This window comes from Balaenoptera physalus (genome assembly GCF_965194825.1).
Source record: "Balaenoptera physalus genome assembly, chromosome: Y".
In the NCBI taxonomy this organism is placed as follows: Eukaryota; Metazoa; Chordata; class Mammalia; order Artiodactyla; family Balaenopteridae; genus Balaenoptera; species Balaenoptera physalus.
The window spans coordinates 1,614,147-1,638,678 of record NC_138904.1 but is presented as its reverse complement, the minus strand read 5'-3'; the positions used below and the strand labels follow the sequence as shown (position 1 = coordinate 1,638,678).

At 51.3% G+C, this 24,532-nt stretch overlaps 1 protein-coding gene across 4 annotated transcripts; it reads left to right on the top strand.

Moving 5' to 3' along the window:
- Window positions 1–4,946: 4,946 nt before the first annotated feature.
- LOC309653448 (uncharacterized protein) lies at window positions 4,947–24,160 on the top strand. Of its 4 annotated transcripts, none has more exons than XR_014259164.1 (3): window positions 4,947–5,352; window positions 23,223–23,557; window positions 23,886–24,160. XR_014259164.1 is itself a non-coding variant. In XM_082448173.1 (2 exons), exons 1-2 carry the CDS (start codon window positions 5,231–5,233, stop codon window positions 23,449–23,451), a joined length of 351 nt encoding a protein of 116 aa, XP_082304299.1. In that variant the 5' UTR covers window positions 4,947–5,230; the 3' UTR covers window positions 23,452–24,160. The 4 variants fall into 4 exon arrangements, 1 of the variants encoding a protein (XP_082304299.1); XR_014259165.1 differs by having other exon boundaries at window positions 23,223–23,779; XM_082448173.1 differs by having other exon boundaries at window positions 23,223–24,160.
- Window positions 24,161–24,532: the final 372 nt, after the last annotated feature.

Below are 24,532 nucleotides of genomic sequence, written 5' to 3'. Positions count from 1 at the left end.
GCCTTTGTTACTCTATTACTTGATGACTACCTTTCCAATGCACTGAGTTTAATGCATCTGTCTTTTGGAACAAAGCAGTTGTCCCAAGAATGTGAGGAATGTTTCCTTGCAAAGCGACCCCATTCTAAGGGGCAGATGGGCTACAGCTGCTTCCCTTTACGGGGAAGTCTTTCTCCTATAGGCGCTTCTGTTCACAGACGGAAATGCGGTACATCTAAATTTTTAGTTTCAGTGTATTAAGCGCATCTACAAAAAGCCTTAGCTATTATCCACTGGGCTGACCCGTATGAACTTTGAAAGGATTTGGACAAATTATAAAAAGGCATATCCCACAGATAAGAAAGCTGAGAGAGTAAAGGAAAGCAGAAACCACAGGCTAAAAAGATGAAATGCCATCCCAGCCTTAGGGTGACATCTTGCTACTATGGAAACATCCCATTTTAGTTCATTGGCTCTTGTTGGTTTTTATCATTTGCTCTGTTTTTTGGCCTCAATTAGCAAGTCTGTTTTCACCTAAGCCAACATGTAGGCGAAGACCTATAATCACAAAAACCTATCAAGAAGGAAAAGAATGCTAATTTCAATACCGCCACTCTCATCACAAGACACATGCACCACCCACAGAGCCAGAGAGAAAACTGACAGTTTACAAATCGAGTTTTATGAGCGGGAATTCTGGAATCCAGGAACGGGACACCTGACCAAGCTTCATGGGTGCTGAATACTGGTGACTCGACGTGGAAATCCAGGAGACGGGGTCCCCAGATCCGTAATCCTCCATGGGAGATGGACATGGGGGGCCGTTCGGGCAAGCTTCCTATGATAAAAACACACATGTGGGCGTTCCAAGTGATGCCAAGGGAGAAGCAGTTATTATTGGATTAATTCAGTCAATTGAGTCAAGCCAGAGAAAGACACTGTCCAAAAACTCTCAGGAAAGGTGTTCAGTCTTCTATATAAAACGCTGGGCCGCCCCCAGCTTGCTCTAGGGTTACCCCAAAGACCTGTAGTCCGTTCAGGAAAATACACACATCTGTTCCACAAGCCTACCTAGAGAGAGTGGCTCGCCAGGGGTCCACAGCTTCTCTGGTTGGACCACGGCCAATGCTTGCTCAGACAGACATCAAGCCAGACAATCAGACAGGAGGGGACTGGGTTCCTGATTCTCCTAGCCACGCAGGAGCCCTGGGTCACTGGGGGACCTTCCCTGCTCTTGTCTGCCTGCCCCAAACCCATGAGGTGCCCTTGCCCCTGAGCTCCCAAATGCTGCCGCCAGCTCAAGTGAAAACCAATCCAGGGGGCTCACCTGTGGCTTACAGATGTCTGCTCATGGCTTTGCTTACCAAGAACATCTGGAGGGAAAGATTGGGAGTTTGGGGTTAGCAGATGCCAACCAGTAGATATAGGATGGATCAACAACAAGGCCCTACTGTAGAGCACAGGGAACTCTATTCAATCTCCTGGGATAAACCATCATGGAAAAGAATATGAAAAAAGAATGTATGTACATGTATAACTGAATCCCTTTGCTGTACAGCAGAAATTAACACATGATCGCAAATCAACTCTATGTCAATAACATTTAAAAAAAATTTTGTTCCTAACCTTCCATCCAAACTTCCCCCAGTCGTAGTTTCTGCATCTTTCAAGTCTCCGCCCACGGGGTAGCTACCCTCTAGCACCTTTGACAGACAGTATCTATTACCAGCCAGCACATGTGTGTGTGTGTATGGGCACACATACACACACACACACACACACACACACACACACACCCAGAGCTTCCTGACACAGCACCGATGCTTCCTGCAGGTGGCGTCTCCTGCTGTTACAACCCACCAGGTTTTTAACAATTCCCGTTGCATCCACCCAAATCCACCTCAGACCCCTCTCACTGGTCGTGACCTGCAGTCTGAAAAACAGTGCACCAAAGCCAGGATGAAGGCGTGTCGATTCATCCACGATTTCTTTCTAAAGTTCAAGTTGCCCTGTAGGGAGAGTTTGGCCTGGATTTTCAGGTTGCTTTATACACTCAGGAGCAAGGAAAGGCTTTAGACAAACGTACACACGTTGGGAAACAAAAGGAAGCCCTGACGGCTGAGAGTGGACCACCAGAGTCCAGCATCGTGCGGGGGCCTGCGGTTCAGCCACTGCACCTAGGCAGAGGCTTTAGCAGCTCCTGAATTTTGATTTCGGAACCAACCATGTATCTGATCCCAAAACAATTCACTCCAGGAAGATCACAGGCGCTGAAAGTTGTCTTCCTGCAGGACTTGGAAGAGGAAAACCCATGGCAGGAGTAAATAGAAATAAAAAGCAACAAGGACAATTCTGCAAGTGGAAGGAGGACGGACGACTGACAGGAACCTCTGTGTGAGAGAAGGTTTCAGACAAAGCCAGGAGCGCGGGGAACAGGGGCTGAGAACAAAAGTTAAGTAACCCAGACGAGGGTGTGAACAGCAGGCTGGGTCCGAGGGTGCACAGAGCCTGGACACGTTATGAGTTTTACGGTGCTGGGTGAGGGCGTGCTTCTCGACAGAGTGACTCTTCTCTCTCCATCCACAGGACTAGCTTCCATGTCAAGGCTCCTCCGGGAATCCGATTAAGTTAAACACACACACACACACACAGAAGATGTTAACAGACGGTGACCAACCAGAACGCACCAAAGCTCACAAGAGCAATGTAGAAAATGCTCCCTGAACGGAGTTCATTTTCTCACGGTCAACATGCAAGTCCATTTGGTGAGCAAAGAATGGTGACATATGTCCTCGGACACCTCCTATGCCTTCACACCAGGGCGGCTCTGGTTCTGGGCTCTGAGGTGGGCGTCGGAGAGGTTCTGCAGACAAAGTTAAGTTTAACGAAGAACGTCAGAGATGGGCTCCCCTCCCTAGCGGACCGCCGAGAAACAGGAGCTCTGCGTGTGTGCGTGAGGTGGGAGCAGTGGAAGCGGGGACGGACATTCAGTTACCCTTCTTGTTTCGGCCAGGGAACAGCTCGAGGCTGGGAATGCAGGTGCCTTTCAGAATTAGAAGCTGCAGCCCTGGAAGAAGATGTCCACTATTGCTGACCATCAGAGACTTCCTGGGGGTACCAACAGTTTGCTGTGTGTGTGTGTGCAGATACTAGGTATCCCCCCCCCAGCAGGTGACCTGGAGAAGCCCCCTGACTGCAAATCCTGCCGGGCTGGGTCACCTCACCTGCAAGGACATCCCTTCAGCCCGTACTCCTTTCACAGACCGCAGACCCGTCCTGGCTGCCCGGAGCCGGGGATGTGGCCTCCTTCTTTGGCCCCAGCGTGGGTGGGTACCCTCCGTTCTTCCTATGCCGTACCGGGGGGGAGAGCACAGCCCCCGGGATGGGCTGCAGGAAGGGGTCCAGGGCCACTCTGGAATCCACTCCTGATTCTCTCCTCCCCCGTGTCCACGCCGGACCAGACCATCCCCGTACGATCACCGTGCCCGTCCTGCCTGCAGCCTCAGTCAGCTGCCGTCAGAGGGGATGCTGTTTCCGGTGGGGTCAGGTCCTGTGTCCTGTGTGCCAGGCTCTGAAGGTCACCTGGAGTGAGTACAGGAAAAGAGTCTCTGGCCGCCCCCCGCCCCCGAGGCACCCGGGACTCAGGGATGGGGGCTCCCTGCAGATGCGTTCCTCCCATTCACAGCCCCTCACCCTGCACACATGAGGCCTTCTGACCACCCGGTCCCTGGCGTTGGGGGCCTCACGTGGTGGAGACGGGAATCAGAGCTCCTGGGGCCTGAACGCCCTATCCTCTGGGGCAGGGGTGGCTCTGGCTTTGGCATATCCCGAAGTTCTAGTCTAGGCCCTGGTACCCCTGTCCTGCACCGCATCTCTGAAGTGCTGGGCTGGGGGGATTCTACCTCCTTTCCCTGTCCCTGCCGTAAGGGCCAGCAGGCATCAGCCCTAAGCGCAGCCCAGCCGGCAGGAAAGGGGTGTGTGTGTGTGTGTGTGTGTGTGTGTGTGTGAATGTGAGTGTGTGCGCGCGTGTGAGTGTGTGAGAGTGTGTGTGAGTGTGTGTGAGTGCGAGTGTGTGTGAGTGTGAGTGTGTAGGCGGTGGGGGACAAGGTCTGGTTTGTCACCCACAAGGCCCAGCCCAGGAGGGTGGGAGACGCACGTATGGGAAGGCGGCGCGGGGTGCGAGGCTCCTCGCCAGGCAGGGCAGAAGCCCGCCTCCCCGTTCCGGGAGGTCCAGCCCCGGGCTCTTCATCTACTTCTCCCAGCACGGGGCGCCCCCTTACGTAAGGGCACTCCGGCCTGAACCTCCCCCCTGCCTCTGCCCCATCGCGGCTGCACCCCGTCCTGCCCGGCTCAGCAGTGAGTTGCCTGCAAGCCGCAGCCCCTCCCGAGTCCAGCCAGCCGCGCTCCGGGAGAGAGAGGGGAGGAGGGGGCTGCCCGTCTCCGCCGGCTGCCTCCCGCCCGCCTTCCCCGGCCCTCCGTAATTACAGCTCAGCGCCCCGGCCGCGGGCCGCGGGGCGGGCGCCCGGGAACCGCGGAGCGAGGGGGGCGCGCGGACGGGGAGCGGGCGGACCGCCGAGGCTGGGACGGAGCGAGGGGGCCGGGGCGCCGGGGCGGGAGGGGCGCGCGCGGGGCCGCGGGTGGGGACGCGGCTCCCCCCCGCCCCCCCCGCCGCGCCGCAGCCCCTCCCCGCGCGCGGCCCCGCGCCTCCCCGCCGCGCCCCCGCCGCCCGGCAGCCCCGCGCCCCACGCCGCCCGCGGACGGCCGCGCGCCGCGCCCCGCGGGGCCGGGCTTCCACCTGTCCCCGCGCGCCCGCCTTCTCGCCGCCGCCCAAGTTTGCGGGGACCTGCCGGGCGCGCCGCCTCCTCGCCTCCGTCCGCGTCCGCGTCCTCGCCCATGGCCGCCGCGCCCCCCGCGCCGCCCGCCCAGCCCCGCGGCCGCCGGGCCCGCTGAGCGCAGGAGCGCGGGCCCCGGAGCGGCGCCGGGCGGTCGGACCCCGCGCGCAGCCGCCCGGAGCAGCCGCGGCCGAGCGGCGGGCGCCCGTCCCCGGCACGGAGCACTGCGGATGAGGCGCGGGGCCGGCGCGGGGCTCCGGGCGCGCTCGGGGGTCGTGAGCGCCGCGCCCCGCGCCCCGCGCGCCCCGCCGGGGCCATGCAGTCGCTCATTTCGCCGGTGACCAAGGCGATCCTGGTGGCCCTCTTCATCTTCGCCATCCTGCTCATCCTGTACGTGATCCTCTGGTACATCTGCCGCGATGTCGACTGCGACCACGGCATCTGAGCGCCGCGGCCCCCGGCGCCCCCCGCCCCGGGCCCCCGCCGCGCGCCCGCCGCAGCCACCTGGCCTTGACCTTCAGGGACGGAGCGGGCAGAGCGGGTGAGTGCACTCCGGCGGCCGCCCTGCGGGGCGAGGCGGGCGCGAGCCACAACTTCGCGGAGGGCGCGGGATCCCGGCGCGGGACCGGCCCGGGCCTCGCCCCCCGGCGGGAGGCGGCGGCGGCAGGGCGTGCGGAGGGCCGGGCGCCCCCCGATCCAGCCCGGCGCCGGGGGTCCGGGGAGCCGGGCGCTCCCGCCTTCGGCCGCCACCTGCGCAGCGGCCCGGGGCGGAGCGGCACCGAGCTCCCGGGCGCCCGGTTGGTGCCGCGCGCTGCCGGGTCGCCTGCCGTCGGCCCGCGGGCGCGGGGACCCCGCGCGGAGGACCCCGGGCAGCCCCGCCGGGCCGTGCGGAGAGAGCGCGGCGCGGGGGGGGGGGCGCCGAGCGCCATCCACCGCAAAGGGACACCCCCCGCCAGCAGTGGAAAACGGGTCGAAAGCCCGGGGCGCCCTCCTCACGCCCCAGGCACCCCCAAGGGGCGCAGACCCGCGGGGAGGGGAATTCCTCCCCGGTGCCCTAGCCCCCTACCCCAGAGGAGAGGGAAAGTGGGAAAGCTTTGCCCTCCACCAGGTGTGCCGAGCAAGTTTGCGACTTAAATAAATAGCTTGTTATCCAGAAAAAAATACCTCTCTCTGAACGTCTCTGGGCAGAAAGAACGTGTGAGGAAAAACGCCCATCTTAGACAGGCTGCCAGTTGATGCACCTTCAGATGGCTAGGCCGTCCTCCCGGGTTAATCAGGGCAGAGGGGATGTTTGGGTCCCGGCGGTCATGTGGGAGCCGCCCCAGCTCTCAGCAGCCCTGCTTTGTGCAATTCATGTTCGTGTCTTCCTCTCCCACTAACCGTTTCCAGCCCCTGGAGGGTTAAGGAAACCGAAAGCGCAGACACCCCTCGTCCCCAGGAATCTTTGGAAAACCCACGGGGAGCGAGCCTGTCTGATGTGGGGCGATCAGGGTTTGTGCGCGTTGCGTGGGTTTTCTCCTGCGGTTAGAATTGGTGCGGAGTCGGTGAGTGGTCCTGCAGCCTCAGGCGCACGTCTCCAAGATCCAGTGTCTGAGGACCAGGAGGGAGGGGAGGGGAGACCCATTTTCAAGATAACAAACGCTATTTGAGGGAACAGAGATCCGAGGACACCCCCCCCCCAACCCCGCAAGACAATGCCCCGAATGCAAATGCATTCTGAAGGCGTTCTGTGGAGCTGGCTGGGGAAACGCTCTCCTGTCACGTGCATCTCTGGAGGGCCTGCCCCAGCTCCCCGGCTCCCCAGACCGGTCCCCTTCCCCTGTCCACCGCCCCCCCACCCCGACCCCCAGCTCAAGAGCCAGAGCCTAAGATTTGCTCAGCTCAGTTCGAAACAGACCAGGCAAACACTTCTGATAAATTTCTGAAGCGCGGCGCCTTAGGTATCAGGTGAATTAGCAGAAAGAGGTTACAAGATTCGTGATCACATCCCCAAACATGATGCCTTGAAAACTGTCCACCCCTCCACCAGAGAAAGTACCTCACAAGTCTGCATCCCACGCACGGCACGTGAATTAGGATCCAAAATTACAACAAACACATACACTGCGGGAGAGTGGATTAGGAAAGGGGAAGCCACCAATAGGAGGTGCCTGAATCTCGGGTGAGCCTGGGGGAGGACATTGCGATTGGGGGTTGGTCACTAGTGGGGCCCATCTGGGAGGGGTAGGAAAACACCTTTACAAGGAAAAGAGCCCAGCATTACATAACCGAGACCATCCAGGGTGTTTTCCTGCGGCCGGAGGGTCGGTCCCCACGGCTGATGGTGCTGGCCACACACACACACACACACACACACACACACACACACACACACACACACACGGGAGCGGGACCCCATTCCCATCCGGTGACGTGTCAGGTCGGTACATGCTGGGCCTCCCTTGGGTTATTTTCCTCACACGCCATTTCAATCCCGACAGATCAGCATTGATTCCATTTCCCAGAGAATGCCTTCCCATCAATTAGAAACCAGCCATCTCCGTATTATTTCTATGACCCATGAAATGCGTCTCCTTCGTAATCATTACCGTGTCTGTGGAGAGGGTCATCGCAAAATCAGGACAAAAACGTAGGGTCTCAGAATTCAAATTGCCAGGCGTGTGTGAAGTCGGCGGCTCTTAATGAATATGTGAGTTAATGCTCTTGCTGTGACACAGTAATCGTCACAGTATAGACACTCGCCCCCTCCCACCCCGACACAGACCAGGGTAGAACCACGGCCCTTTAGACAAAATGAAGTCACGGTCCCTCACGTTCACAGTAACCTCTGTGATCTACGAAAGACCTTCCCAAATGGTCTTCTGGATCGACGCCAGTATCCCCATTTCAGGTACAAACCAAGGTAGTTGCCAAGGTCACGGAGCCAGGAGTGCCGAGGCGTCACTGGTAAAGGACAGAGTCACACTCGGGGAGCTTCTGGCCGGAGAGGGGCCGCTCGGGAGACCTTCCTCTGCTTCTGTGAAAGGAGCTCCCTGTTCCCTCTTATGTCCATGATGCATGTTTCCACCCCTCACCTCTCCAAGGGAGCCCCGAGATCCTGGGGACCCCGTGGGTATTTACTGTCTAAAGAAAAGGGACCGCTCACCCGCCTCAAGACAGCAGCCTCAACCAGGAATCAGTCTCTGGGGCCCAGAAAGATCACTCCTGAGTCCAGGGGGGGAGGCTGATCTCAAAAGGCTGGAAAGAGTGTGACAAGGTAGAAATATCTGTCCTGTCACCTTCTGAATTTTCTACGGGCAAGCAACAAATCCAGAGTGCCTGCCAAAAGGAAAAAACAAAATGTGGCTTCCTATAAATAACAATTACATCTTATATTTACAGAGTGTGTTACAAAGTACCAGGCAGAGTTAAAAGGATATTATTTACATCGCGTTTTATCCTTCTGACAGCAACACGAATCTAATGATTATCCCAATTATACAGAACAGAAAAAAAGAGGCTAAAAGAAAAAGGTTATGTAATTTTCCTAAGATGGCAAGGAAAAAAAATCAGTCACCAAGGGTCTCCCAAGCTCTTACCCCGGACCTGCATGCATGCTCACGTGTATCTGTAAATAAAACCTCACCTGCATTGCTTTCCGATTCCAAACATTTTTAATTGTGTTTCTATCTTCACCTCTCCCTTAGGGCTTAGGAATAATATTCTTCTTTTAAGTTGTTTTTGATAGATTACAAAATAACTGCTTAATATATATTTACAGGCATTATCCACATAGGTTTCAATTTTAAAAAAGCTTTTGACTTATTTCTTTATAGATATTGATCATCAGCCACACAAATTTGAAAAAGTGAATTCAAGAGTGTGCCTAATATATAAAATAGATAACCAACAAGGACCTACTGTATAGCCCAGAGAACTATACTCAATATTTTGCAGTAACCTATATGGGAAAATAATCTGGAAAAGAATATATAAATATATATACACACATGTATATATATAACTGAATCACTGTGCTGTACACCTGAAACTAACACAGCACTGTAAATCAACTATAGTTCAATTAAAATTTTAAAAAGAGTGTGTCTATATTTTTATATTTTGGAAGTTATCAGTTAATGTTCCTAGGGCAAGGAAAGCTTTTGTTTTTGTTTGTTTGTTTGTTTGTTGTTGTTGGCTGCACCGCGTGGCTTGTGGGATCTTAGTTCCCCGACCAGGGATTGAACGCTTGAACCCAGGCCTTCAGCAGTGAAAGCGCCAAGTCCTAACCACTGGACCGCCAGGGAATTCCCGGAAAGCACTTTTTTAATAACAGTGTCCTAATATGCTTTGTTTTGAGAACACTTTTGTGTCCTACAAGGATTGAGCTTGGCATCCTGTATTGTGTAAAGATGCCCCCAAAACTCCCTCCTATGGCCCCCGCCCCTTTCTTCCCCAAACTGAAGGGGTCTCCAAAGAGGCAGAGAGTGGCTGCTGGAAACCTCGGCTTCTTTCAAAGTATAGTTAGTTGATGGAAGTGAGCACCTTGGGTCTGCGCAGAAGCATCAGGGGAAACAGGGAAACAGAGCATCCGGAAGCCAGCACGAGGGAAAACTGATGAAGGAGGCTGTTTGTCAATCACATAAGAAAGAACTTTGTAGAAGTTCAACTTGAGCAGGACAGGAGCAAGCTGCCCCAGAAATGGCCGGGGGTGTTTGCTTGCTGGGCAGTTGATTTTTGCTCAGGATGTGTGAGCTGGCGGGCGGGGTTGGAGAAGTATAGTCCTGGGGTTTCATACTCTGTGAGCTGATGTACCTATCCCCCAGCTCCCGCATCCCTGAAAAGCAAGATTCTTTGGCAGAAGCAAACATGTTGCAATTCAAGATAAGTGACTCTGGGGGACAAGAATTGGGTACGGAATCTGATTCTTGGTTCTAAAGCTATTTTCAGCTTCAGAAAGAAAAAAAAAAAAAAAAAAGGAGGCAGAGAATATTTGTCAAGCCATCACAATGCCTCATACAATAGCCTTTGTTCCTACTTTGTTCAAGCTCCACTCCACAGATGTTCATCCTTAAAGTGGTCTGCATTGCAGATGTTTCTAGAAAACGTGGGCACTCAGATCACAGAGATCGAAGGTGTTGGCAGGTAAGGAAGAGCGAGCGTCTCACCCCTTCGTTTCAAGATGCGGTATTCTCCGCGTGTCAAGCGAAATCACAGTTGCAGAGTGAAATGGGAAAGAGAAGTGGATTTGAAGCTGGAAGGGGGCGGGATGGAGCCCTGACTCGGAGCCGGGGCTGCCGGGCATGTGGCTGGCAGGGATACAGGAGGCTGCATCTGAAACCCACACGCTGGGCTGGGCTGCTGGGCTGTGTGTAGAGGAGTAAAGCAGCTTAGCCAAAGAGGAAAACAGTCCCGTGGAGCGTCCTAAACCCCTTCTGTGCCTCTGAGTGACTCCGTCTCTAAAAGACCATGTTTCCATAAGTCACTCCCCACCCTCCGACACAGATGGGGTCCGTGCGACATGTAAATAAAAAGGAAACACAAATGGAATATAAAGCATGACCTTCCGGCCACGTGCGGTCCACGCCGAGCTCCCAGTTTCTTCCAGGGAGGGGCGTCTGTCCCCCACGGGGGGTCCGGCACGCACATACCCACCGTGATGTGACAGACGTGGACCTGCCACCGTCTTTCAAGTAGCACTCCTCCCCCACAGTTGGATTTTTGGGGCCTGGGAGCAGGGACCATGCATTTATTAAGCACCTCCTGTGGGTTTAAGATTGTTTCACGTGACCCTTACAAAACCCTGGGATGTGCTGTTGGGTTTTCCTCTGCGTAGATGAAAACTGGGTCCAGCTCCGTGGTCAACAGGGATCTGAAGGGCAGGCTGCCGGGGCCAGCAGTGGCTGATGTGAGTCTTCTTGCTTTCACTCTCCACTGGACCAGACCAAGCCTTCCGTTCACCTGCATTCACCTCGCTGTGGTTCCTTAGATGTCTAAGCACAGCAGGCAGTGCTGGTGTCTGTGTGCACCCAGTGGTTGAAGCTGTAGGTCGACCAGTCGCCCGGGATGGTCATGGGTGGATCACCGGGGAAATGGGCTCACCACACTCGTGAAACGTCAAACGCATGCTTGCGTCTCCCAATGCACGACAGTCCGACCACCATGCACTGTCACATTACTCTTTATTAAAATGTTTATTGAAATATAGTTGATTTACGATGTTGTGTTAGTTTCAGGTGTACAGCAAAGTGATTCAGTTATACATAGATATGTATTCTTTTTTACATTCTCTTCCGTGATAGGTTATTACAAGATATTGAGTATAGTTCCCTGTGCTATACAGTAGGTCCTTGTACTCTTTTGAATTTTTTTTTAATGTAACAGGAATGTCCTTGACAGTCTTCAGGTACGGCTTGATCCAGGGCCTCAACTGATGTCATCAGGACTCAGTGTCTCTCTGTCTCTCATTGCTCTTTTCTTCTTTGGTACATGACTCTTCGTTGCTATGTTATCACCAAGTTTGTGAAGCATGAATACAATTAGGATGAAGACTAAATTATTCCCCACCCCACCATCATCTCATCTTTTACTGTTTGGGTACCAAGGGAGCAAGTCTCATGGGGATCATGACAGCACAGGTGTTGCATGTTATCGACTACACAAAATTCCAGGACAACCAAAGACAAAAAAGGACTGAATAAGATAGTAGAGGGGGATAGAAAGAGACATGGGAAGGAATGCATCACAAAACAGGGGCTTAAAACAGTGTGTATTGCATCAACTTCTAGAGGAAAAAAAAATGTGAACAAGTAAACACAGGAGCTTGCAATGAACAGTGATGAGAGAAGCGAAAGTGTCAATTCGTTGAACCAGGGGGCCTCCCGGATGGTCCTTTCTGCTCTTTTCTCGCTTCTTTTGAAAACACGAGTTTCTTCCGACGCCACTGATGCAGAGAATTATTTGAGCATCTTTTGACGTTTGTCTTTGCTTGTGTGTGGTTTCATCTTCGAGAAATACTACACGCACCCAGAAAATTACACCCAGCTGAAAGGAGCCGTGTACCACACACACACACACACACACACACACACACACACACACACCTGAGACATCCGCCAGCTCCCTCGGTCACACGTGTGGTATTTGAGTCATATGCACCCACGTCTGTTATTAGAACTTTCCGAGTGAATTTCCCCTTCACAATTACTCACGTGCTGAGACCCTTCCAGGGTCGAATTCCACAAACAATTCTAGAACATATCAACAACGAATAACACATATGCATGGTAGCGCGTATGCTGACCATAGCCATGCAACAATTGTAAATCTGTGCTAACGTTTTATTTGATTCCTATCTCTTTTTGTGGTCATTGTTTTTGGTGTGTCTGTGACAAAGCTCTCAAGTGTTAGGACCCTAATCCCATGTTTCTCTGAAACCCTTTGATTTTTATCTTGGATTTGCCCAGCACCGTGATTTTGGGAAACACGGAATACCACCTTATTGCAGAACTGGCTGTGATTTAACACCTTCCTTGTTTTTATTAACTTACTTTTAAATTTCCTGCAATTTCTTCAGGTAGGTTAGAGACGGCCCAGGATACTCATGCTCTGTGGAAACTAAAATCTCATTGTAAAAAATAAGGAAAGAGGATCTTGAGATTTTACTCTGCCTGGGGTTCACTTTGTTGTTTGCCATTTTTTGCTCTTTTTTTCCTCTTGAAGTGTTTCTAGGGTGCAGAGCTGTTTTGTTTTGTTTTGTTTTTCACCAAAGGAATTCTACTTAGGAAATAATTATTCTTCTCCTGGAATAAAAAACTCTCCTTGGCCTCTTCTTCAGCACTCAGGGCTTTATTTAGTCCACTGAGCTATAAAGAGAGGCTGCTTCCTGTCAGAGCTGGGTGACCTGTTTCAGGGCCTATATTTCCCCGTCCTCCTTGGCATCCCAGCCCTTTTCCAGCCCACCTCCTCCTTGTGTGAATCAGGCAAAACCAGGGGAGGCCCAGCCTCAGCCTGGAAATCAGGATGTCACCTTCCGTCACAAGCGTAAGTCCCAGAATGATGATTTCTGTTTATCCCACTGAACTATTCCTAGAGTAATTTTTTACTGGAGTAGAGTTGCTTTACAATGTTGTGTTAGTTTCTGCTGTACAGCAAAGTGAATCAGCTCTACGTATACCTATATCCCCTCTTTTTTGGATTTCCTTCCCATTTAGGTCACCACAGAGCACTGAGTAGAGTTCCCTGTGCTCTACAGCAGGTTCTCATTAGTTATCTATTTTATACATAGTATCAATAGTGTATATATGTCCATCCCAATCTCCCAGTTCGTCCCACTCACCTCCCCCGCCCCCCCTTGGTAACCGTAAGTTTGTTCTCTACGTCTGTGACTCTGTTTCTGCTTTGCCAATAAGTTCATCTGTATCATTTTTCTAGATTCCACATAGAAGCAATATTATACAATATTTGTTTCTCTCTTTCTGACTGACTTCACTCTGTATGACAGTCTCTAGGTCCATCCACATCTCTGCAAATGGCACCATTTCGTTCCTTTTTATGGCTGAGTAATATTCCATTGTATATATGTGCCACATCTTCTTTATCCATTCCTCTGTTGATAGACATTAAGTTGCTTCCATGTCCTGACTATTGTAAATAGTCCTGCAGTGAACATCGGGGTGTATGCATCCTTTCGAATTATGGTTTTCTCTGGATATATGCCTAGGAGTGGGATTGCTGGGTCGTATGGTAGTTCTATTTTTAGTTTTTTAAGGAACCTCCATACTGTTCTCCGTAGCGGCTGCACCAATTTACATTCCCACCAGCAGTGCACGAGGGTTCCCTTTCCTTCACACCCTCTCCAGCATTTATCGCTTGCAGATTTTTTGATGATGGCCATTCTGAACCTAGGGTATTTTTTTTTTTAATTAATTTATTTATTTTTGGCTGTGCTGGGTCTTCGTTTCTGTGCGAGGGGTTTCTCTAGTTGTGGCAAGCGGGGGCCACTCTTCATCATGGTGCGCGGGCCTCTCACTGTCGCGGCCTCTCTTGTTGCGGAGCACAGGCTCCAGATGCACAGGCTCAGCAGTTGTGGCTCACGGGCCCAGTCGCTCCGCGGCATGTGGGATCTTCCCAGACCAGGGCTCGAACCCGTGTCCCCTGCATTGGCAGGCAGACTCTCAACCACTGCGCCACCAGGGAAGCCCTAGGGTATATTTTTTGACTAGTGGTTTACTGCACTCAAGGAGTTAAGACGGGACGCCCATCTTCCACGAAGGGAGAATATGATCATTTTCACCCGGCGGCCCCCTGGGCTAGCGGATATAAAGGGGTATTCATTCAAAATGGAAAACAAACACCAAAGGGAAACGGGGGGGGCATAAATTAGGAGTTTGGGATTGACATGTACACACTACTATACATAAGATAGATAACCAACAAGGACCTACTGTATAGCACAGGGAACTCAATAGTCTGTAATAACCTAAATGGGAAAAGAATTTGAAAAAGAACAGATACATGTCTATGTACAACTGAATCACTTTGCTGTGCACCTGAAACTAACACAACATTGTTGATCAATTATACCCCAATGTAAAATAAAAGTTTTTAAAAAGTGGAAAACAAAGCAAAACAAAAATCACATGTAGGCGAAGGTGTGATTGTACACGTTCCCATACAGTGTTCGTTGGATCATTATTCAAGAATTCACTGAGCAGCATAGAGGTTTATTTACATGTTACTTTGGGATGTTAGGTATTTGTGGAATTAAAAAGAATCAGGCACTTCTGTACTTTAGTTTTAAAATCTGTGATGTTCTTTAAATTCATAATAAATTGATGCAGTTTGATACTTAGGAACATATAAAAAGGTAATGTGAACTTTTCTGCTTTTGTCTGTGTTCAAAGTTTTGGCTTTATAAAACCAGATGGATTGAAGACTTACATAAGCATTTGAACACTCAGATAAGTGTAATGATTTTCTATTACTGTTTGAATATCTTCATTCCTCTTAAATTCACGAAAATTCCATGTATCTGAATAAGCATATAAAAATATTTTGGTCTTCCCCCCCTTTTTACACAGATTACTATTTTTGTCCCAAGTAAATAACACTTTTTGTTTTACATTATCTAGGACATTGACTGAACTACAAAAATGTATAACAAATTAAAGTCTGATGTGAATATTAAAAAAAGAAAAAGAAAAAGGAAATAACTGCAAAAATGCCTTGAGTCATTGTATCAAAAGGATAAAAAATACATTTCGGAGGAAACGGCAGGCCTGGGATTGGGGAAGGAGGGCTGCATGTGCCAGTGTTTGGGGCAGTGGGACGTCATCTCACCCCTGTGGTCTGGGGGTTCAGGGCTAGATCAGCGCGGCCACAGAGGGACGCCCTTTCCCGTACACATCACCGCCCCCATTTGAAAGGCTGCTCCAGTTCTGAGCCAGTACGGTTGAGGCCAAGCGGTCACAGAGTTTGTGCTGCTCCAAAGCCATCACTCAACTATCAAAAGGAGGCACGAAGCAACAGTTAGTCCTTCCCCTTGCCCACCGGGACGCTGTGTTTCAGAGGGTCCTGGTGATGCCCGGCCCTGGGCCGGGTCCTGATGTTACAACCTCTGCTGAGCACATGCTCAGTCCGGGGTTGAAAGCCAACCCACGGTCCTGGCTCCTGTTCCTTGTGGCCCTTCTTCCTGCTCCCCCGGAAGTGGTACCGGGGGCGGAGAGACAGTGCAGATGACCACGGTTACCCCTCGGGGGCATTTGCATGTTTTCCTGCAACCTCCTCGAATCACGGCATCCGAAAGCCGGGGAGGACCTTGCCATGGTGGGAAGCCAGGCTCCGAGGCTGGTCAGGAAGGGCGTCCTTTGTGACCCTCAAATTACCCCACAGGTGACCTGCCAGGCTCAGCCCTCTTGGGAATGTCAGTCTCCTGGGAAGACACAGAAATGGGTGGCGACCCACCCCGTCTTAAGGATGTGACTTACGAATAACAGGGCTGTAATCGGGGGACATCTGGTTTGGACTGACGGGTTAGCCTCCTTGCAAAAGCTGAATCAAATAGCACTGGATCTGCTGGGAGTTCAGACTTCCGGAGGCTGGAAGTCCCAAGTGAGTCTTACGGGAACAAAGGCAAGGTGTTGGTGAAAGTTCCAGGAAAGCACCTTCCTGGCCTCTTCTGGCTTCTAGGGGCGGCCGCATTCCCTGGCTGGTGGCCACGCATCTCTCTGACCTTGGCGTGCGTGGTCACATCATCTCCCCTTCCTCCGACCCTGCCCCCAGCCCCTGCCTCTTTGTAAGGACCTTTGTGATCAGCCTGGGTTGACCCGATAATCCCAGATCATCTCTGGGAGTCTAGACCCTTAACTTCGTCCCATCTTCAAAATCCCTTTTGCCGTCGGAGGGATTGTCCACAGGCTCCAGGAATTAGGACCATGCCTTTGGGGCCATGACTCAGCCAGCCACATCCTCGAAGCCCCCAAATCTGATCTTCACACGAGACAGTGGACACTCAGAGATGTTTTGCAACCAGCTCAAAGCAACAGAGCTACGATGGGCCCACGTGGGATTCCAGCCCCGCTCGGCCAGACCCCAGGCTTGAGACTCTCTCTCTCTCTCTCTCTGTCTTTCTCTTTGTCTCTGTCTCTCTTTCTCTCTCTCCTCTGTCTGTCTTTATCTCTCTCTGTTTTTCTCTTTGTCTCTCTCCCTCTCTCTTTCTTTATCTCTCTGTCTTTCTCTTTATCTCTGTCTCTCCTCTGTCTTTATCTCTCTCTCTCTGTCTTTCTCTGTCTTTATCTCTCTTTCTTTATCTCTCTCTGTCTTTCTCTTTCTTTATCTCTCTCTGTCTTTCTCTTTGTCTCTGTCTCTCTTTCTCTCTCCCTCTTTCTCTGTCTTTACCTCTCTCCTCTCTCTCTCTGTCTTTCTCTTTGTCTCTGTCTCTCTGTCTTTATCTCTCTTTATCTCTCTCTGTCTTTCTCTTTATCTCTGTCTCTGTGTCTTTCTCTCTCTCCCTCTTTCTCTGTCTTTCTCTCTCTCTCTCTCTCTGCCTTGCTGCCTCTGTTCCATCAGTCCCATGGAGACTGTTAGGAACGCTGCATTTTTCCGGACTGACCTCCAGCTCATGCTATCACGACGATGCCTTTGGCAACGTGTCAGATTCCAAATGTGTTGGAAGACTCAGCCCTTGACCTGAAAAGGTTCAGGGAAACCAGACAGTCACATGAAAGAGGGAGAAAATGGGACGAAAAAGTAAAATAGCATCTAGAAGCATGAAGTTTCAACGCGAGAAGAGGTGATCAGCCCTGGCTACTCTTCAGGATTCCCTGGACTGTTGAAAGAAATGCCGTGGTTTGCGTCCTCACCTCTGGGAGGGGAGGGGTCGGGGTTGATGTACGGGGGGTCGGGGTGGGGAGTGGAATGAGCTCTGAGCGGTGGCCGGCGCCCGGGTGGGAACTTCAAGGACACCGGCTCCTTCCTGCCAGTGGAGATCAGCAAAGCGGTCGGTGTGTGTGCCCAGGTATGTGGTCCCAGGAGGGACCAGACAAACATCATTTTACAGTGGCTGCACCACCTCCATCTGGGGACAGCTGGGGGGCGGGGAACGTGTTTAGAAGTGCAGACAAGACAAGCAGTGCGTCCTTCAGGGCCAGAGACAGGACCCCCCGCAAGAAGAGGATGGGAGGGCAGCTACACAGCTCCAGACCTGCCCCGTCCCACGCGGGGGCCGCCAGCCACTCGTGGCCGCTACAGCTCAGACCTGCATGGGTACACTGAGGGCCTGGATTTTTCATTGTATTGAATCGTGATGGATTTAAACTTAAACAGCCACATAGAGTACCCATATTGGACAGCACAGCTAGAATTCCAACTTATGTACTATTTGATTCATTCACTGTATGTCTCTGCTGGGGCGGCCGTACAAAGTAGCACAGAGCAGCTTAAACATCAGACATTTATGTCTCCCAGTCCTGGAGGCTGGAGTCTGAGGTCCAGGTGTCAGCAGGGCTGGTTCCTCTCTCCTGGGCGTGTAGACAGCCCTCTCCTCCCTGTGTCCTCACACGGTCGTCCCTCTGTGTGTGTCTGTGTCCTGATCTCCTCTTCTTGTAAGGACACCAGTCCTATGGGATCAGGGCCCACCCTAATGACCTCTTTTTACCTTCATCCCCTCTTTAAAGACCCCATCTCCAAATACAGCCCCATTCTGAGGTCCTGGGGGTCAGGGCTTCACCGTCTGAATTTGGCGGGGGGGAGACACAATTCACGACCCTCAGTGAACAAATCTCTCCCGAGCTCCTTCCCGACCCGCGAGCTGCAGTCTTTGCCAGATGCCGCTCGTACTGGCTCCGAGGGTAAATCCCCGGCTGGGGAGATGGCAAGGTTATTGGATAATCATTGTACGGTTTGATCCGCACCGGAGCAGACGTCTGGGCCGCGTGCCAGGGAGCCCCTGCAGACAGGCTGTCCCTCCTCTGTGCTGGGGACGCACGGACGGGGACGCGGGTAGGAGTGGCGTGTATGGGAGGGGACATTTCTCAGAGGCCACGACAGTTGGCTGACCGTTGACCGTTGTCTGAAGGACAAAGATGGTTTCTCCGGAGGAGACCGGGGAGAAAGTGCGCGCACACACACACACACACACACCACACACACACCCCGTTGTGTGCCCTGGGGCAGGAAACTGCAGTACAGCTTGCACTGCCGAGCCCCGCAGGAATCCGGTCCAGGGGTGACCCAAGACTTCGTCACCCCTCAGCACCTCCCCTTCCTGACGGGGCCTCCCTCTCCCCCTCAGCGCTGTGCCCCTTAATCCCAACCTCACACCCTTCTTCTAGGGGCCCCGCCTTAAGGCAGCACCTCATCCAACCATCACCCCTCCCGCTGGGTACCAGTCTCAGAGATGCTGAAGTCCCCCGTCCCAGGTCCGCAGCGGGTACAGGTGAATCACAAATCTCCCTTGTCCCACTCGTGCCTTAAAGATTCATGAGGGGAGAAGGAAAAGAAGGTACTGATGAAGGTCCTTGTGGGTCCAAGTCTCAGACCCTGAAAACCACGCTATGCACACAATCAGTCCGGGGTTGAAAGCCAACCCACGGTTCTGGCTCCTGTTCCTTGTGGCCCTTCTTCCTGCTCCCCTGGAAGTGGTACCGGGGGCAGAGAGACAGTGCAGATGACCACGGTTACCCCTCGGGGGCATTTGCATGTTTTCCTGCAACCTCCTCGAATCATGGCATCAGAAAGCCGGGGAGGACCTTGCCATGGTGGGAAGCCAGGCTCCGAGGCTGGTCAGGAAGGACATCCTTTGTGACCCTCAAATTACCCCACAGGTGACCTGCCAGGCTCAGCCCTCTTGGGAATGTCAGTCTCCTGGGAAGACACAGAAATGGGTGGCGACCCACCCCGTCTTAAGGATGAGACTTACGAATAACAGGGCTGTAATCGGGGGACATCTGGTTTGGACTGACGGGTTAGCCTCCTTGCAAAAGCCAAATGAAATAGTGCCGGGTACGGGGGCTGGGGGGAGTGTGGTCGTCCTTGCCCGCTCACGATGGTCTCTAAACAGCTACTGTACCCTAGGAGGCGGTACATGGAGTTTGCTGCTGAAATTCGAGTGACTCCAAGGAGGAGAAGCCTCTTTCAGTAGATATGTCCTGGGGAAGTCTGAGGGATGCTCCCAGCCCAGGCCCCATCCCCCGGCTCACAGGGACCAGCCATCCACTTCTGAGCTGCCCCGCCTGCAACGCGGAGGGGCCCCCAGGTTCTGGGTCTGCCTTGGTTCCAGAAGATCCGAACTGGGAAAGACTTTGGCCATTTTCTGACAAAGGTGGAGGGGCCAGGAGTGGCGGCAGGTGGTTGCTTGGCTCTCTGTGCTCAGAGAACATGGGGCTCCTGCGGTCCTCTGAGGGGCACGACCGCCGGCATACAGCCCTACCTAGCGTGCCACTGATGGGCCTGGGGCCCCGTTCCTGCATTTTCCCCTGGAAACCCCATTTTTCCAGGGTCTAGAACAGCTCTGTCGAATGGCAGCACAGTACGAGACACATAAATAATTAAAACGTTTTCTGGTAGCCACCAAGGTGCCAACTCCCACTTATAAGGTAAATCAGTACTAGGGGCGTAATGTACAACATGAGAAAGATAATTAACTCTGCTGTGTGTCATATATGCAGGTTGTTAAGAGACGAAATCCTAACAGCTCTCATCATAAAAAACTTTTTTTCTATTTCCTTTATTTTGTATCTAGATGAGATGACGAATGGTCAGTAAACTTATTGTGGTCATCATTTCATGGTGTGTGTAGGTCAGATCACCATGCTGTACACCTTACACTTATACAGCACTGTATGTCCATTATATCTCAATAAAACTGGAAGGAAAAAATTGTTGTGGTAGCCATGTGAAAAAAGAAGGTAAAAATGGTCAACATGAAATCAGTTGAGGGTTTCCCTGGTGGCGCAGTGGTTAAGAGTCTGCCTGCCAATGCAGGGGACACGGGTTCGAGCCCTGGTCTGGGAAGATCCCACATGCCACGGAGCAGCTAAGCCCGTGCGCCACAACTACTGAGCCTGCACTCTAGAGCCCGCGAGCCACAACTACTGAGCCCACGAGCCACAACTACTGAAGCCCGCAAGCCTAGAGCCTGTGCTCTGCAACAAGAGAGGTCACCACAATGAGAAGCCCACACACCACAACCAACAACTAGAGAAAGCCCGCACACAGCAACAGAAACCCAATGCAGCCAAAAATAAATGAATAAAATAAATAAATTTATAAAAAAAGAAATCAATTGAATTAATATATTTTATTTAATCAGTATATCGAAAAAGTATCATTTCAACAATATATATGTATATATGGGTGTGTACATATACATAAATGAACATGTAAATTTATATATTAATAGAGATACGTATGTTTCTATTTTTTAGTGTACAGAATTTATAGAAATTTATGAAAACATATATACATATACTTTATAAATTTTATAGGTATATACATGCATATATAATTTACTAAAATTATATTTTAAAATTCTGTAGGTATATACACGCGTTTAGAATTGTCTGTCTAACCATCAGGGAGATAGTTGACGTGCTGTTTTCATCCTAAGCCTTTGGACCCCATGGGTATCGTACACCTATAACACGTGTCAGTTGAGACAAGCTTTATCTAAGGGCTTGGTGGCTCCAGGGTCGGATGCCCTAGTGTCTTCCCGCTCACCCACCTTTTTCTGGGCAGGATTCCTGGAACTCCCTTGGCCCTGAAGGAATGCCCCTCTGTCTCTTCTGCTAATCAGCATTGTCAACCATCCAGTTTCCTAAATGTAGGGTTACTTGGCCAGAGCTATTCCTGGTCGAGGGACACATCCAACCCACCACACATGGCTGCTGTTTCTGTGATCGATCGCTGCCTTTTTGGGTGCCCTGACAGCAGCGGGGCCCCAGAATTCCCCGCCGTGCTTCACCGAGCAGCCCTTCAGCCTTCAGACACCACTGATGGCCAGATCTTGTGTTCCGTTTGGCCCAGCCATACAAAGAATAGAAATAATCCATGAACGGAACATGCTATTCATGTAGGCACGTGAGTCAAGACTCTCCTGCTAAACCCCAAATTGTATTTGGATTTCACTACTTCTTCCCTAAAGTCCCTTTTCTGTCCCAGGATCCCACCTAGGACACCATATAACTTTCACCCTCATGCCTCCTTGGGCTCCTCTGGGCTGTGACAGTGTCTCAAACTCTGTTTTTGTCTTTCTCTGTCTGACTTACTTCACTCAGTATGATCATCTCAAAGTCCATCTATGTTGCTGCAAATGGCATTTTTTCATTCTTTTTTATGGCTGAGTAGTATTCCATTGTATATATGCACCACATCTTTTTTTTTTTTAATCATCTTTATTGGAGTATAATTGTTTTACAATGCTGTGTTAGTTTTTGCTTTATAACAAAGTGAATCAGTTATACATACACATATATCCCCATATCTCTTCCCTCTTGCGTCTCCCTCCCTCCCACCCTCCCCATCCCACGCCTCTAGCTGGTCACAAAGCACTGAGCTAATTGCCCTGTGCTATGCGGCTGCTTCCCACTAGCTATCTATTTTGCGTTTGGTGGTGTATATATATCCATGCCACCTTCCTTCTCACTTTGTCTCAGCTTACCCTTCCCCCTCCCCGTATCCTCAAGTCCATCCTCTAGTAGGTCTGTGTCTTTATTCCCCTCTTGTCCCTAGGGTCTTCAGAACTTTTTTTTTTTTTATTCCATATATGTGTGTTAGCATATGGTATTTGTTTTTCTCTTTCTGACTTACTTCACTCTCTATGACACACTCTAGGTCCATCCACCTCACTACAAATAACTCAGTTTCGTTTCTTCTTATGGGGGAGTAATATTCCATTGTATATATGTACCAAATCTTCTTTATTCATTCATCAGTTGATGGGCACTTAGGTTGCTTCCATGTCCTGGCTATTGTGAATAGTGCTGCTGTGAACATTGGGGTGCATGCATCTTTTCGAATTATAGTTTTGTCTGGATATAGGCCCAGGGGTGGGATTGCTGGATCATATGGTAATTCTACTTTAAAACTTTCTATGTTTTTGATGATCTTAGCTTTGATGAGCACGGGTTAGATTTCTTTTTTTAGGTTGCCCATCTATTAGGATTTGCCTGATTTTTTTTTTTTTTCATTATTAGACTGGGATGATTGGTCTTTGAGAGAAAAACCACAGAAGTGAAGTGCCCTTTTCATCACCTTTTATCAAAGGGACATATTATCAACCTGACTTGTCACTGTGGGTTTTGGGGTTTCTTGGTCAGCTGGCTGAGGTAGTCAGATGTCTCCAATGCAAAGCTACTTTTATGTCCTCATTCCACACCCTTTTGGAAGGAAGACCCTGTGAACAGCCCACACTTAGGAAGGAAAACTATATTCCACCGTACTGAGGGCACAGTATCTATTTGGAATTTTTCTGCATGGGATGTTTATTTTTCCTCCCTCATTTATTTATTTATGCAATCATGGATTTCTCCCAGTATGGGCCCATGGATATTTATTTCTTATTTCGTGTTACAATCCAACAGTATTTTATTTCCTGGCTCAAATTGCTTGGCCTTTGGGACCTCTTTCACTTTATCTTCTGTGTCCTACTGACATGCCCCAATTATTGTGTATTTTTGTACATTTCCTTACTTTCTGGAACTAGAAGACACTCCAGCCACATCCTGTGTCTTCCAAGCCCGGGTCCTAGAATTAGCCATTTCTCCAGGGAGCCCTGTTTCCTCTTATTTGAGCATGATATTAGGAACCAAGGGCTGGGTGCTGGGGGGAAAAAGCTTCTCAGCAGCATGGAAGAGATTTCGCTCTTGTGGGCTCACCACTGATGTTTTCCCCCTTACACTTTTGTTGTCTTTCCTTCTGTTTACAACCCTTTAGGGGCCCTGAAGGGACAGAGAAGCTCCGGTTGCCCTTGGAGCCTACCGTTCACCTGTCCTCCGGGTACAAGCCAAGAGGTCGTGAGAACAACCCCCCGCGTGGACCACCGGCCGGGCAGGACTCCAATGTGGATGTAGGGTCGGATGCCTGGAGGTCCCTGCTCGGCCCTACTCCGGACAGTGCCCACCAGCATGTGTTCCAGCTGCGCTGTGGGGTGAAGGGTGGGTGACCACCTATGAGGATTAAGGCCATCCCCTGTCACTCATCTTGCCAAGCCATCACCAGGCGGTCAGGACTCATGGGCAAGTGTCACCTCCGGGGCTATGCTGGCATCTGTAAGCTCCATACCCCCTTGTGGTCCCATCCTAGCCATTCCTGCCCGCCCGCCCCCCTGGTCCAGCCCGTGTTGTGAAGTTTTCCTCTGCCTTCCCCTTGTGCGTAGTGGTAACTCACAGGGGTTCCAATGTTCAGTGGGGCAGCCCGGTGGAAGTGTCTGCTCTTATTCCTGGCTAGGCAAGTCCAGAGGACAATCAGCTTCAGATTATGCCATCGTGAAGGTAGGTACAGCTGGGGCCTGACCTTCTTCAGTCTCAGATGCAAGCCCATGCCCTACAACGTACACAAGCGCGCCCAGAGCTTCATGGCTTGCTCTTGTGTACACAGCAGGCAGACGCGTGAAGGGACACAGACAAGACACGCCCCACCATCCTTGTTGCCAACGTACCCCGAGTCTTTCTATCCGTCTGTTGCGAGGAGCAGAGCCCATGATCCGGAAGAAGAGAGTCACCCTTATAAAATACCGACAAGAGACTCTGCACATGGAATAAGAGAGTCCTGGAACATTCTAGAAACCAACCTAGCATTAGTTCTCTTGCAACTGTAAACGATGCACCCAGGCACTTTGGACATCGCATCACGGGTGAGACTTGCATTGCCCAGTGTGGCAGCCGCGGAGGACTTTCAGCAGTTTTTTCCCTCCACTCTGTTTAAACTCTGAGGGGGACCAGATGAAAATTCAGGTCCCCCCCCGTCCCCCCGCGCTGTGGGGTGCGTGCACGTCTCGATGAATGTGCTGGGCAGTGTGCAACCCGGCATCGCCAACCCCTGCCCCCAACCTGTCCTTACGCATCCTGGTGAGCATTTTATACATTCTCCCAAACACTCCCGTCCTTCCGTCCTGCAGGTGTGATGTATGGCACCTCTGTTCTCTCGTCGTAGCTTCTGTCTCCCCGTGTGGAGATGGGCAATAAAGACAAAGCTCTTCCAGACATATGGCTATTCCAGAAAATAAAATATTTTTGAAACCGCAC